The 15,885-nt window shown below is 27.4% G+C and overlaps 1 protein-coding gene across 2 annotated transcripts; it reads right to left on the bottom strand.

Annotated features, from left to right (window-relative positions):
* Positions 1-2,132: 2,132 nt before the first annotated feature.
* Positions 2,133-13,370, bottom strand: LOC132932398 (VPS35 endosomal protein-sorting factor-like). 2 transcript variants are annotated; one of them, XM_060998759.1, is made up of 20 exons: positions 13,220-13,370; positions 13,049-13,119; positions 12,853-12,943; positions 12,102-12,309; positions 11,810-12,012; positions 11,602-11,732; positions 10,181-10,348; positions 9,957-10,125; positions 9,703-9,872; positions 9,523-9,623; positions 9,150-9,325; positions 7,721-7,864; positions 7,479-7,648; positions 7,246-7,408; positions 5,347-5,530; positions 4,142-4,281; positions 3,878-4,040; positions 2,662-2,789; positions 2,462-2,602; positions 2,133-2,387 (listed from the first exon to the last, which is right to left on the bottom strand). In XM_060998759.1, the coding sequence occupies exons 2-20, from the start codon at positions 13,084-13,086 to the stop codon at positions 2,268-2,270; spliced, it is 2,808 nt and encodes a 935-aa protein (XP_060854742.1). In that variant the 5' UTR covers positions 13,087-13,119; positions 13,220-13,370; the 3' UTR covers positions 2,133-2,267. The 2 variants fall into 2 exon arrangements, with proteins under 2 accessions (XP_060854742.1, XP_060854743.1); XM_060998760.1 differs by having other exon boundaries at positions 2,468-2,602; positions 13,049-13,370.
* Between the last annotated feature and the right edge of the window lie 2,515 nt (positions 13,371-15,885).

Raw genomic sequence — 15,885 nt, 5'->3', positions numbered from 1 at the left:
AAAAACAAATTAAAACTAGAAGTTTGTATACATATGTTGAAATAAAAAAAATGAGGATATGATCAAAAATAGATGATACATATATTATGTCATTTCAATCATTATTTAAATATACCTTAAAAGTATGTCAGTATTTAATAGGAACAGGTAACCTTAAATATTCTTTAGATGATTTTATTCAAGTCAAATAAACTAGTTTTAAAAATAACTAAAGTCTAATTGAATAAATAATGTAAGTGCATATATATCTAATAGTAATGCAATAAATTTATATAATAAACTATATGGGATAATGGGGTCACCCACTCGGTGCTGTTTAAAACACTCTAATTTTTTGACTTTTTAGGTAAATGTATAAACGTCACAGACGTCTAATGTACCTAAATTAGTTATTATGAATATAAAAAGTCCAGGTGGCTGATGTACCTCCCTATCCTAACCACGATTTAAGATAGTACTAGGTATCTTAAATCGTGATCCTAACTAAGATATAATGGACTGAAGTTTGGAACAATTGGAACATAGACAAGTATATTACAACTATAAGTCTATAACGAAACATGGACGAAGGCATAAGGCATGAGTGTGACTAGAGTCTAGAATTGAATAATTACTATTTACGAAGTCTAGATAGTCTAAGAAAATTAAAGTTAAAAATAAGGCATAAAGTCAAAAGTCTATCGGTATAAAAAGTCTTCGTCTTAGAAAATAATTCTAAAAAATCAAATGTAAATAATAAAAGACGCGAATAATTTTGATTCTGCAGTACCTAGAGCAGTAGTATTACTATTTTTATAATAATTTATTGTATACACCTATTAAAGTCGAGTTTCAATAACTCGAATTTCAAAAGAAGTAAATTTAATTCGACTTAATTAATATGTAATTTTAAAAATACGAACAAATTCGAGTTCGAGTTAGCTATTATTATGTAAGTATATAATTATTAACTACAAATTACAATCATAAGTATAATTAGAAGATTACATTTTAAAACTAATTTCCTAAATATTATATAAGTATGCCTTTATTTTGTATTCTACTAACCAGCCACTACATATTAATTGGTCAACTGAAGCGTTTTAATCACATATTTTACAAAAAACGATGTTGTTCCTATTTTTCAGTTGTTTAACCAACCTTGACTAGCTTTAAATTGTTTGTGACCAAGTTAAGGGACCACAATTCAGCCTTCTCCTTTAAAATTGGTCTTCTTATTAAAATAGTTAAATCTCTACATCGAATAAACCAATTAAGGAAAATTAACCTCTATATCAGCCATCGGGATACTTAGTGATCTTAATTATTTTCATAGTAACTTTATTAGTTATGTACAGGTATTCTCGTAAAATATCGTCTTTATTTTTTGGTACAGTTGTCAGTGTACAAAGTGGAATATTAAATTGTTAGACAATTTTATTTTTAAGTTTGACACTTTTAACCACTACAATTATTATGTTCACTTTTTCAGAAATTGTTAATGTTACCAATTTATGTTTAAGAGACATAACGAATAAAGCAAAATTACAATTACGATTAGGTACGTAAAATAAACTACAAATTATTTGTTCACGCTACACAACAAAAATACACGGCAACTATCGATTATTTTAATATTTAATAAGTGATGGTTTCATTAGTACATTTATGATTGTAAACTGGTTCTAATGATACAATTTAAGATAATATATTTGTCATAATTGACTTTGAGCTATCTACATCCAACTATTTTTACATTTGACTTATCGCTTTAAATATTGCATTGAGCGTATAGGAATATAAAATTTTTTTTTACAAGGAAAAAATTGAGCTATCGAAGTTTGAATAAATAGAACCCGTACAAGAAATTTGTAAAACAAATAAAACTGTACACAAAAATATGAATTATGCGCATAACATTTACTAGATGCTAATATATAAATTCTAATATATTAGATCTTAAATAATGTCTACCCGCCTTTACTTTTAATGATTGTCTACAGGGTGATTCTTTTATCGTGAACCACTCTGTTTATGATATTGTAACTTGTAAGGTATTTTTAAAATACTAGTTGCAAATTTAAAAACTATTTGTTTTGTAATCTCAATGTGATGTATTTTATAATATATTATATAACGATGAAAAATGTATATTTTCATAACAACATAATGCAAGTATAATAAAAATAACAATCTACTTATATACTTAATATAAAAAGTCCTAGATGGAGATTTGTTATTGGAAAATAAAAAAAAATATTTATAATATAAATTTATTCTATATTATACTACTGTTCTTTTTTAATTGATGATCCTATGGGCTTTCCTGTGATTTTGTTTATAAATTTATGATAAATTTCATCGTCTTCGTTTTCGCAGAACTCTATAATGTAAGTTATCATTTTTTCCTGTAAAAAAAAATTTAATCTGTATAGTATAATTGGTTCAATTACAAAAAGGCATGAACAATATCAAACAATACATTTACTTCGATCTTAGAGTCCATAACCGTTTTGTTTTTTTTCGACAACTTCCAAAGATTAACTGCTAACGTGGCCATTTGGATTTCATTCAAGTCCGCTCTAACAACAACGTGCAAGAGTAATTCAAATGCCAATTTTGTCTGTAAAACAAGTCGCAAATGTCATCAGTCGTCAGATATTATTTTTTTTTCAAACGTACTTGGCTGTTTGGTTTATCCACCAGACTATATAATCGTTCAAGTATATTGTCCAACACCACGGTACAAATCGAGTCTACGTCGGCCACAAACTGTGGTTCACGGCCATATAGCACGTCATTTGAGTCCACTGTTGAGACATCACACATATTAGCAGCGTAAAAGTTAGCAATTAATAATAATAAATAGAAGTTGTAAATCTACAAACGAGGATTTTCGAATTTTTTTAGAGGGGAGGAAAGGTTCAACATTTCTCACCCTATGTAGCATCCTTTTATCAATAAAATATTTGTACATATTAGTCTGTAATATAAATAAAACAAATAGTCTATAGTTTTTCCCAGAGAAATACTAAAATAATTATCCTCTTTGCAAACGCATTTTTCATTATTACTTATTTATTGATTAGTGTTTACTGTTAAGTGTCACAAATTCACAACTATAGAGTTGCTAGAGTGTAATTGTTTAAATAGGAAAGTTGTATTAACAAGAATATCATGAATTTGAATGAGCTCGTAGGCCATTAATTTACCTCTGACCCCGAACAACTTTGGGATGATTTTTTGAGATCAACTATAAATTTTTTGGTTGTCTTCTCCGGCATGGACCAATTGCGCCTAACACAAAATTTTCGTTTAGGGTCAGTACAATAATTACGCTCCTTATACTTTAGGATAAGTATACCAATTGTGCTTGTATAACATATACTAATATGCTTGAAAATTAAAATTTATTTATTGATCAATTGATTACTGGTTAAAATGACTGAGTATAATATATTTTATGGCAGTATTGGGACTTTTATTAAACCAATTATAATGTAATGTAACTGGTATTTAATTTTGAATAATTGATAATCAAAAAATAACTTGTAAAATGCGAAAAAAAATTATTTATTTATTTTTATTATATTATATTATATTAGGTATGTATTAATATACTTACAAAAAGTCAGTTGGTGTTTACATTTATTATATAATAATTATAACTAACTAATACAATTTTCTTAGGTATTGTAAAATGTTTTGAGCACAATTGGTCTATCGACCCTAAAATGTACAGAGCGCAATTGTTATAGGTATATGAAAAAGTAATTTTAGGCGCAATTAGTAAGCTGCCGTTTTCTCTGAATCCATTTTTGTTATAAACAACAATATTCAATTATTGTAACAGATAAATGGTATATATTATTATATATATATATATATATGTACTTGCCGTCGGGTATTCTGTAAGGATACGTGTCCAGAGTTGCAGTAGCTAATATGTCCAGTACGTATAAATAGAGCACATGTGGTTGCATAGGATCAGTCCACGAATATTGTCTTATAGCTCTGATCAGCAGCTTCACTTGATGCAACACTTCAAGATCGGGACAGTCCTAGTGAACAGAATTGCGCATACGTTATATGACATATATAAATAAATTTATGTATTATATGCCACAGTGGCACAGTGTAAAACATGGGATGTGTATATTACCGGCACGACAAGTAAAATCGACAGCATTTGCTTAATATATGACACGAGTATAGGTTCAGCATCGATGATAAGCCCGTCTACTTCCAATGTCGGCGGAAAATCGCTGACCACCATGGACGCTGCTTTAAGACATGCGTCCGCTGAAATTCGAATCGGACACCGATGATGATCGATTTGTGCATTATTGTTGACGACGCATCACTGCGCCATCATAGGCGCAGTAATGGCCAGAAAACTATGATTATCATAATTATCATACATCTAAGTTATCAATGCTTGATTTGGAGAAAAAACTAGAAAGGGGGTGCAAAAATATGTGTACCTGAATATCTAAATGTTTTATTGATTGGGGAATAATTAAATAGGGTACGCATAAATATTTTTTTAAAATAAGGCCACTGTCTCTTCATAACTCAAGCACTACAAATTATAACCGATGAATATAACTGCATTTTATAGATATTAGGCACATCAATAATTTAAAATCGATAAATTTCAATAAATATAATATTTATATAATTTGTCAATAGGTAGATATAATAATAAGAATTCTGAATTAGAATAAAGTACTATTGATTTAATGATACAAGCAAAATTTTACTGAAAAAACGCGTATTATTAATCATATTTATAGCCCATACATATTTTACCTATCTAGTTTTATTTATTTTAATGTAAATGTGTTTTTAGGCTGGATACAAATTTTTTTCAACTTATTTTCGTAATGCTTTATTTATGTTTACGTTTTCATAATGACAAAGAAAAAATTTAAAATAACTTTAAGTTCATTATTTTTCCCATACAAAAAAATATTTAAGATTTATAGATATTTCTTACAGAGAAAAAATATCTAGCATAGCGTGCTACGTTTTTTTGTTTGACAAATTATTTATAGATATATTTATTGAAATGGGTTAATGTGTGTATTTTAAATTAGATGTTATCTTTATAAATTTTGATGATCGCAGTTCGCGATTAATCAATTAGGTAGTTTTTACCAACATAGGCGCAATTTAGATAAAATATTTTAAGTGTTAGAATTATATTGATCCACCAATTAATCATATAACAATAAGTCATTAGATATAATATTAACATCATCCGAGAAAGAAAAACAAACTAAAGGAGCATAAAATCATAGTACCATCCCATCCCAAATTGCGCCTACGGTTACATATTCTACGTATATAATTATCGATCCATACCTTGTCCTAGACATCCATTCAATAGCGAAGTCTGTCCAGTCAATATGTACAGTTGAAGTTTGACGAGTGATGAAGTTATCGATGGAATGGTAATGTAACAGTACGCAGAACAAGCACGGGCAAAAGAGTTCTTAACCAGGGCTCTCGAGTTCGATACGGACAAGACCATAAGTTTGTTGACACACTAAATTATTATCACACAAGCACGTTTTAAAGTATTTTAGTTTTAACTTTTTTGAGTTTTAAACTTTAGACTTTATTTTATTGTGATTTGAAAAATAGTGAGAATACCAATGTTGCAGTTACAATAAATTAATCACATTTTATTATATTAAATTTAAACATATTAATGTTTGCATCCTATATAATATCTTTATAGCATTATAATTTATAAATAACTAATAAAATAATAAGTATATTTCTTCTTAGTTATAAAAATAACCAATACTATACGCATACACATCCGACTTTATGTAATAGAATAAAATAAGGCCCGGTAAACGTACAGAGTGGGCCACGGGAATAGGGGCAAAAATAGATTGATTTTTCTCAACGTTGAATGTTAGTATAGGAAGGTCATTCGAATATTCGATCTGTCAGATATTCCCAGGGTCAGTTTGTCCGGGGCTAGGTAAATTGAGTCCGAAATACCGTTTTTGTGGTAAACTGAGTTCCTGGTTATAATAGATTTAGTTAACATAACTGGCGTGGTTAAAAATGAGCTTTTTTGCTTTTAATGTCTAATACAATTCACTACGTTATACATAAAAATCACAACTAATTAAATATATAATATACAAATTCAAGTCAAATTATTTTTTTTATTTATTACTATTTAATGATATTTATGTACAATGTACATATTGTACATGGTAAAAATTTATTTGATATACATATTCAGATATTCTTAACGAATTCAAATCTTGAAATATTTTTATTTTCATAGTTCAACATTTCGATTGTCGGAAAATTGGTACGGTTGTTTTGATCGTGGAATATTAGTACGGTCGTTAAAAACCAGGGTTTCTTAAACTATGAAAAAACAATCTTAAAGCATCTACACATTAGATAAGTACATTTAGGCATGAACAACCTAATAATTTAACATCGCGAAAAAAAATAAAAAATATGTTTTACTTCAATATAAACTTCATGAAACTATTACCAGTTACGTAAATAAAGAAATTACAATGGACATTTTTTTAAATACCATAGGGAAACTATTGTGAATTTATATTTAATTTTGAACTATTATGAATTTAATATTTAATTTTGGACACATTTTTTGACTATCATATTACTATTATGAACATATATTTAATTTAATTATCGACATATTTTTTTACTATCTTATTACTATTAATTGTGAACATATATTTATTTTAATTTAATTTTTTGAACCACTGAAAATAAAATATTTTATAGTACCAATATTCCGCCTATTTCATTTCTTTTGTTCAAAACACAATAACCGTACCAATTTTCCGTTTACCCAACATTTCTTGTCTCAAAAAAATTGTTTTCTATTGTTATTTTTTTCATTTTAATTACCTACCTCTTTGCTACGTATTTATATATACATACATATATATCTATTTGAATGTATTTAAGTATGCAAATCGGTAATCGATAATCGCTAATTGGTGACTATAGTCACTATACAGTACTCATTGAAGAGACTTTTTATTTTTGAGTAGGTACATTGTCGTTATTTATAAATTATTCTTTCGAAAAATATTATTACTCGGGACTCAGTTTACTTAGCACGTTAAAGTTTTCCGGACTCAATTTACCTAGCACCAATATCCACCCAATTATTTGGGACTCAGTTTACCACTCCCGGTTTGTCCTATTCCCGTAGCTCACCCTGTATATGAGGGGGGAGAAATGCTGTCTCACCTGTACGAGTGCGGATTGCACGTAGTCTAACCTAATAAACGCTCCCCTAGCTTCCATATAAAAATTCAAATATTTTTCTAAATCATTGCCATAATCGACGCGGAATACAAAACAGGCTATCAGCCGACTAATTTGACGCACTTCGTCTTCAACGGTCAACGAGCTGAAAACAATACAACGGAAATGGTTTATGAATTGAATATTATGTTAGCCGTTGATCATGAACTACGCACTCGACAGAATCGTGTAAAATCTTGCACATGTACATCAGACAGTCGTTGATCACGGGGTCGCTGGACTCGACGTTTTCACCTCGCGTCCGATACGCTTCCAACACAATCTTGCACCTCGCCGATTTATTTGTGTCCGATCCAAACATGTCCAAGTACGGCAATAAATAATTCTAGAAACATGTATTAATAGTTTTTGATCTATATTCCATACTTTAATTTGATTTGGATGATGAGAAACTCACCATATGGAATGTATCCTCGAAATCTTCTATGTAATTCAGTAGATGCTGCAAAATATTGTGAAGTTGCGTATGAAATCGTTCTATTCCGACGCGATTGCTCAGGTGTCTCGTTACATCGTCCATGAAGACGCTTATTTCTTTATTCTTAGAGCAAGAAACATAATTTATTATTAATTACATACATTTGAGTATTTGACAAAATAGTAGGTACCTTGTGTTACCTATGTAAAACGGTAACGTTAAGACATGTAGAGAATTTAAAAAAAAGTGTTTAATAATATGAAATAAAATTCCCAAAAACTATCATAAAAAATTTAAAAAAAGTAATAATTATTTTAAGCATTTAATAAGTACTGCCAATTGCCATAAGTGTATTGTTTAAAACTAATAACTGGGTTTCTTAAAAATTTTTATATTCAAATAATTTATTGTTTTAACTAATTCTCTTTTGATCATTAGACGAGATTGGAATTAACTACAAATAATAATAAAAACAATTAATTTAAATTATGATTAGCCTTAAGTTTTAGTTTTTCAAAAATAATTTCTTAATTTTATAAGGTTTAAAAATTAAAGATCTATAACATATAACAATACATAGATCATGGATGCATAAAAATTATATTATGTATAATCAAGAGTTGAAGAAAAGTATTTTATTGAATTATTGAAGTAGACTAGACATTTTCAAGATCAGCTACTAATGTTTCTTTGATATTGTTAATTTAAAATAATAATTAAATTTAAAAAATATATTATTTTTTATGAAAATTAATGGTAGAATTTTTTTAAGAAGATGTTTTGGTGGCATGTGCTATCATACGACTGGTGATATAATTTACTCTCTGTAGAATAATTTCTTTTCTTATAGCAGAATTAAGAAAAATAATTCTTATTGAGCAGTTTGAAAAAAAACCTATAAATAGCACAAAGAGAACCAAAATATTTTAAAATTTTTATTATTATTTATAATATATGTATTTAAAAATACTAATACAGATGTTTGAAAAAAGTTTCAAGTCTGCCGTTATTGATTTTTGAATTATATATATAATGGTTTAATGTAAAAGTTTTTTTTTTATTTATTTAATTAGATTTTAGCATGTAAATTGTAATAAATGTTAAAGTTATCATTTTTTTCCTTAATTCAATTATTATGAAAAGTACTGAAATATTTTACTTTTGACCCTCTCAAAGTACTAACTAAATCCAGTTTTTTACCAAAAATAATCTCTCTAAAAGTTGAACATTGAAACCTTTACGGTTGTAAAAGGTAATTACAGCACAAAAAAACATACATCATTGTAAAATTAATATATTCATCACTCTTATCAGAATTTAAAAGTATTGAAAACATTATTTCCAATAACATTTTTGGATTACTATAAAAGATGTTAATTGAGATTGGTGAACTGTAATGAATATTCACCTTAAAATGCTTTACAATGAAATAAATCCATGCTTCAGCACATGCCATAAACCTTTCAGAGTCTTTAACTTTATTCACCATTTTCCAAACTTCTTTAAAAACATTTGGAGCATTTGATACTAAATGACCTCTTAAACTCATGCCAAGATTTTGTACAACTAAAGTTTGTGGAAAAACTAAAACATAAAATGTATAAAAAATAAAATTAATGTTTATGTAAAAGTAACCATAAGGTCTCCTCCATACTGCAGTGGTGGTGGTAAAACTGACACAATTTACCACAACGATGAAAACAGTAAAAATATTCCTGTTTATATTGCAGTCTACAGTAGACCTTAATTCATACTAAATTAGTTAAAATATTGAAACAAACCATCATATTCCCATTTAGCAATTAAATTAATAAGATATTCTGCTTTCATTGAGAGATAATTCCCGGGAAATGTGATCACTATAGCGTTGATTAGAAGGCCACTGAAAATAAATGTACACTAATAACAATATGTAAATGAAAAAAATTAGTAAAGTATATATACATTTAAAAATAACATACTGGAGGTTTTGTAAAGTACACCACCTAACAATCTCATCGAGACTACGTGGATCTTTACCAGCACTCAATCCTTTTACTATCCACTCTAATGCCGGGCACAGAAGTTGAAGAAATTTGTCCATGTTCATATTTTGAGTTTGAATCTCTTTACATACAAATCTATTGTTTAACTTTGAAAAAAAAAACACATTCAATAAATTATAGTAAAATTAAACAGATTTACCTCATAAAAAAAAAAAAACATGATAATTAACCTGCTTATATGTCAATAGGATATCTTTGAAGCTTTCTTCAAAATAATTTATGCTTAGATTTGTCAAAACACCAATTCTGCACAAATAACATCTTGCATACCATGCAACTAATGGATTACCAATACCTCTTACCATTTTTATAAGTCTTAAGAGAGCAACATTTTGTTCACTGTTAAAATAAAACTATTATTACAAGTTAGTGATAAAAAGTTAAACATACTAACGCTGGTTTAATGAAACGGTAACTACGTAGAATAGCTGCCTCAATGTATAGTCTTGGTATAAGCTCACGGATAGATGCAATTTTAAAAAACCAATTTTGACAAGTTTCCTTTGCTGCATCTGGCACCATGTCAGGAGTGAATTTATCTGGAAGTTTTGTTATGCAACCACTAAAATATAAAATTATAGTAAATAATTTATTGTGTTTTAATGTCACTATATCTATATATACAGTGGCGTATTTTCAATAATTTCTTAGTGAGGAGGGGGGGACTTTGAAACTAGGAATAAAGAAATAAAATGAATACAAACAATATTAATTTATAACTGAAAAAAATGTTATTGTTGTGCCGTTACCAAATTGCCGCAATAAATTTCTGCCCGGTTGACTATGTGTCAACATCGGTCACCTGCAGCACTCTACTATTATGGTTTTTGTGGATTATGAACAATATTTTTATAATTTGTTTATCGAACACTCCGTACACATACTGGTTAGGTATTTTCTTATAATTTATAAGTAATATTTTAATTAAAATCTTCTATGACGCGTTGGTGCATAGATCCATGTTTTTTTTGTTCAGGGGGGGGGTTGAACTCGGGATCCCCCCATAAATACACCACTGATTATATACAGGATGATTTTCTAATGAGTATTAATTGCCTAAATGTTTTACTTTAATAATGAATTTTGGAATTTTTAAATAATACTTAAGGACAATATTTTAAATTATTTATATATTTTATATCATTTAAAAAGTTTCATGATAATACAACCTGTTTTTTTTTCAAATGAGAACCAATCTTTTCCTATTCTAAGTTAATAACCAAATAACTTTTTTGAAACTCTAATATAACTACTAATATGTATTAATATGTTGAGTTATTAAAATGTATATGCTATGTGCTATCAATAAAAGTCTTTAAAAATTGTTTTACACAAATATGAAAAAACAATAAATATTGGACTCTGTATGACTGTATTAATTATACTTTGACAATTTTTATAAATTATAAGATGTTGATAGATTAACATAATATTTTTAAAATATTAAAAATTAAAGGCTCCATAATTTCTAAACTCATTATGATTGTATTATCCTTAACATGCAACATTATAGAACTAAAAATGTACTCATTCAAATTTTGATTTAGATACATCGACATTTTTAAATAGTCATCAAGTTAACAATGTGCAGGTAAAAAGATTGATTTTCACCTAAAAAAGGTTGTAAAAAGTTGGTATTATGAATTTATTTAATGTATTAAAAATCTAAGTATTTGAAAATATGGTTTTTAATTTTGAAGTATATTTAAAAATTTTAAAATCAGAATTTGAATAATTTTATTATTAAAGAAAAAATGTTGACGGGCTTATATGGTGAATCACCCTATATAACTAATATATATATATGTATCATACTCAATTATTTCTGATTTAGATTTTAGTCTCTTGAATACTAGATCTCCAAATAAATCTAATAGGTCTGTTACTAAAACAAATTTACTTGGATAAAATTGCAATGGTGAAGTGTAGCTCAAAATCTTGGTACACTGAAAAATATTTACCCATCTTTAGACAGTTTTAACTTGTTTACAACATACTAAAAATAACTAAAACTAATAAACACCTGTATGACTATTTTTAATGCTTTCACTCTTTGTTCATTATTCCATGCCCCTATAATTTCTTTACCCAAATTGTCCATATGTGTTACAAATTCTTGTTGTGTTAAGTCATACAATTCTTTTTCTGAATATTCCATTTGGTCATCAAATTCTTCCAGTTCTTCTAGACGTGATCGTATTGTAGCACTCTGAAGACTTTTTGAAACTAAAGTAATATTAAAAATATTTATAATACCAATAAAATGGTAATATTATCAACAAATGTATCAATACTTAAAATGTATAGGTACTTACATGCATGAAATGAGAGCTTTTCAGAAGTCGTATAACTATTTAATATACCTTGTTTAAAATTAGACCATGGTTGAATATCATTAATATAACCATTGTCTATTTCATCAAAATCTGTGGGAATTAACTGGGCAGGTCGACTGAGTGGATCATCCCCATAAGTAATAGAAGATGATAAGGGATCATTAACAAGTACATTTTTACTAGTAACCTAAAATCATATTAAAATGTTAATAATAAGTAAATGGTTAAAATTAAGAAAATTAATTTTTGAATTTTTAACTAGAGTAAAAATAAAAATACACAATAGCTGTAATATATCAAGTAAAAGTAGGAATAATTATTTGTTAGAAAAGTTATCTATTTTAAGCTAAAAATATCACTTAATTAATATAATTAACCGTGCTTAAAATATAATAGTACATTTATTGATGCTTACGAAATTTTTTGAAAACATAGTTTTGTTAGGTAGGTATTTGTTTAATGAAGAAATACAATATTTTTTTATTTAATTTACCCATTTTTTAATTAGTCAAAACTCAAAACATTAAGATAAGATAATATAAAAACTATAATTTTTTTTCTTCACTTATTAACTTATGGATAAATCAAAATCATATACCACTAATATTCCAATGATCAGTAAATTAATTTAATTGTTATAGACATATAATTTGGATTTATGACAATAACAATTATTTATATAATTGAGTACACATATTAAACGAGTAGGTAACAACATAGAATTACATACTTCAGTTGAATTTTTCAACGGATGATTCTCACCACATTTTTCTAGTATACATTTCTTCTTACGTTTGTGGTTAATTATTGGCTTACTGTACCTGTTAGTTAAAAAATATTGGGTGACAAAATATTTAATGATCAATATTATTATTGGATTTGATAATAACATAGGCCACCATCAGCCACACATTAATTCCACTCACCAATTCCACTCATATGTACGTGCTGAGGACGACGACATATTGGCAATCTAACTATTCAACTATCACAAAACCTAGCGAATGATAGAATTCATTTCATTGTAATCCGTAAATTAATTAAAAAAATAATCGTAACCGTGCTTAAAATATAATAGTACATCTATTAATGCTTACGATATTTTTCGAAAACATAGTTTTGCTAGGTAGGTATTTGTTTAATGTTATTTTATTTCACTCCTATAAGTTCTGTCATGAATTCAGAATTAGGTATATTCTGAAAAATTTTCGTTAACTATGTGGAATTGTGGACCTGCGGTTACGTCAGTGTCACTATCATATGCCCTTATCAGTAAACCGACTGTTATCATTTAAAAAAGCGGGCAAGTAGTTGATAACATGAATATAATATTATATTATTATTTATTATTTTAAGATAATAATAATAATGATGTTTTCGCGGAGGTACCAAAAGCAAAACGGTTTACTAAAAACCGTTTTGGCGATAATTTTATGTCAAAATTAAAAATTATTTACTCAAATGTTTGCTTACATAATTAACCGACTTTTTCAACGGTTTAGAGTTCCTGATGGCTGATACTCCTGAATACATTTTTGGTACAAATGACAAATCTCTTTACGGAACGTTTTAGCGATGAAAAAACTTCATAATATGTCGTATCAGAAAATACTCGGGACTCAGCAAACCGTTTGCTTTGGTTACCTCCGTGAAAATATGCTTAATGGTAGATACGCAATTCTAGATAGTAATATAGACATATTATGGTATTGGTATATCTATATTCTACAGCCCGGATAGTAAGTATAAAGTAGTCGCTCTGCTGTATAGTTTTAAAGAAAATGCTGATTAGTCGAATGTGAGTTATTTAATATAATATCGTAATGGAAGAGTTCGATGAAAAGTCAATGTTATATCATAGTAACATTCCATACAAAAAACGATACCGCCATCCGAACTATGTGTTAGCCTCTAATAATTAAACTATTTTAATATATATTTGTATTTATAGTATAGTAATTTATTTTATAATTAAAATTACGGTAAGTAGGTAAGTAGGTTGAATTTATTTTTATATTTTTACCGAAAAAATTACGTATATTATATTATGAATTATTATATTATAATAGTTTATACATTTATATCATATTATCTTTTAATTATTTATTAACGTTTGAGTCAATGCTGAATTATAGACATATAACATTATAAAAAAGCAAAATTTAAAATCTAAATTACAGTTATTTGTTTGTTTCAATTTTTCCGATAAGTATTTTTATAAAAAATTAAAAAATCATGATCACATCACACCTTAACGACGTCGCGGCGGTTTGTGTAGGCAATTTAACTACACCTGGTGGTCCCATTTCATGTCACATTTTTTTCGTGACTAGTAAATTGGCTAATGCTAATTTAAGTGTTTTTTTTTGCCGAAGATAATATTTAATTTTTCATACTTATTTTTAATATCGCCTTTAATTGAAGAAAAACTGGGAATGATTTCGAATTTCGATTTCATTAAAAAAAAACCATGAATGTTGTATAATATATGGGTTTCTTGTGTACCTAGCTAGTCATTGAATCCTGTGATACGGTTTATCTGGTTTATCAACCTCTTTTTAAGGATATTTTGTATTTGTTTATTTTAGGTACTTAAGTAATTTATTTTCCTATATTTAAGTAATATTTAAAACCTATTTACTCTTCTTTAATAATTTCGTTTTAGTTTTAACAAAAAAAAAAAAAAAACTAAAATATTTTCGTGTCAACATACAATAAATGTTTATAAATAGGCAATAGTCAAACCAGTGGCGTAATTGTGGGGGGGCAAGAGGGGGCACTCCCCCCTGCTGACAATTTTTTGAAAGCTAAATGTATATTTTTTAACCAGGGGGGAGGGGTGTCAGGGTTTTGATAATAATAAATATATTACATTCATTATACATTGCCCCCCCTGGATTTTTTCCCAGTTACGCCACTGAGCCAAACAATTCTTTTATTAAAATTTGTGAAATATTTTTAACCATAAATAGGTAATATCTGATTATAAATTCAATTAAGTCAATACTTAATGTTGATAATATTATTGTGGAATGAAGAATATTGTTTATAGTTTGCAACTATAATAATATGATTTTCAGAGAACGATGGTAGTGTCAAAGTTGGACGAAGACAATTATAATTATTGTTATAGATATAGGTAAATACGATTACATATAATATCCTGCAGTTGCAACGAATTATTAATAAATATTATCCTTAATCTCTGATAGATTTAATAATTTATATAATAGTTAATATAGTGGAGTATCGAATATTCGTTAAGCACCAGACTAAAGCCCTGACTAATAATCAAATAGACGGCTAATCAATGCATGGAAAAATGTATTTTTTTTTTTGTAAAATAAAAACGAAAAAAATTAATTTTTAATTTTCTCACATTTTTGTACATCGTACATGTGTGTGTATATATGTTATTATGTAATACTGTAATGTATAATTTAAAAAAATCTTTAAAATAAATCTACATTAAAATCATTATAGTATTCGTACTTTGTAGTACATAATAATATAATATACAATATATTATACCACAGATATAAATATCATATCCACAGGTGCAGTATCAGAAAGTTTGTATAGGAATGTGGGTCAGGCTTATTTTATAGTTTTATACATTAAAGGCTAGATATACCAATCGACAATTATATGTTTTTACTTATGCTAATTATTAATAATTAATATGTATTATTTTTAGTTGTGTATTAATCTTTTAAATAGAGCGCTGAGTTGTTGTGAATAGTGTGTGTAAGGTTCTTAAATT

The sequence above is a fragment of the Rhopalosiphum padi genome, chromosome 1, assembly GCF_020882245.1.
Source record: "Rhopalosiphum padi isolate XX-2018 chromosome 1, ASM2088224v1, whole genome shotgun sequence".
NCBI lineage: Eukaryota > Metazoa > Arthropoda > Insecta > Hemiptera > Aphididae > Rhopalosiphum > Rhopalosiphum padi.
The sequence above is the reverse complement of the archived record's forward strand: the minus strand, read 5'-3'. Positions and strand labels throughout refer to the sequence as shown.

What these genes read in the sequence shown, in the direction of transcription:
- LOC132932398 (XM_060998759.1), bottom strand. Translation starts at nt 13,086, where the DNA reads ATGTCGTCGTCCTCAGCACGTACATATGAGTGGAATTG. An exon ending in CGTACATATGAGTGGAATTG is followed by an intron (nt 12,944 to 13,048) that starts GTGAGTGGAATT and finishes TTTAACTAACAG; the next exon opens with GTACAGTAAGCCAATAATTA. An exon ending in CGTTGAAAAATTCAACTGAA is followed by an intron (nt 12,310 to 12,852) that starts GTATGTAATTCT and finishes ATATGATTTTAG; the next exon opens with GTTACTAGTAAAAATGTACT.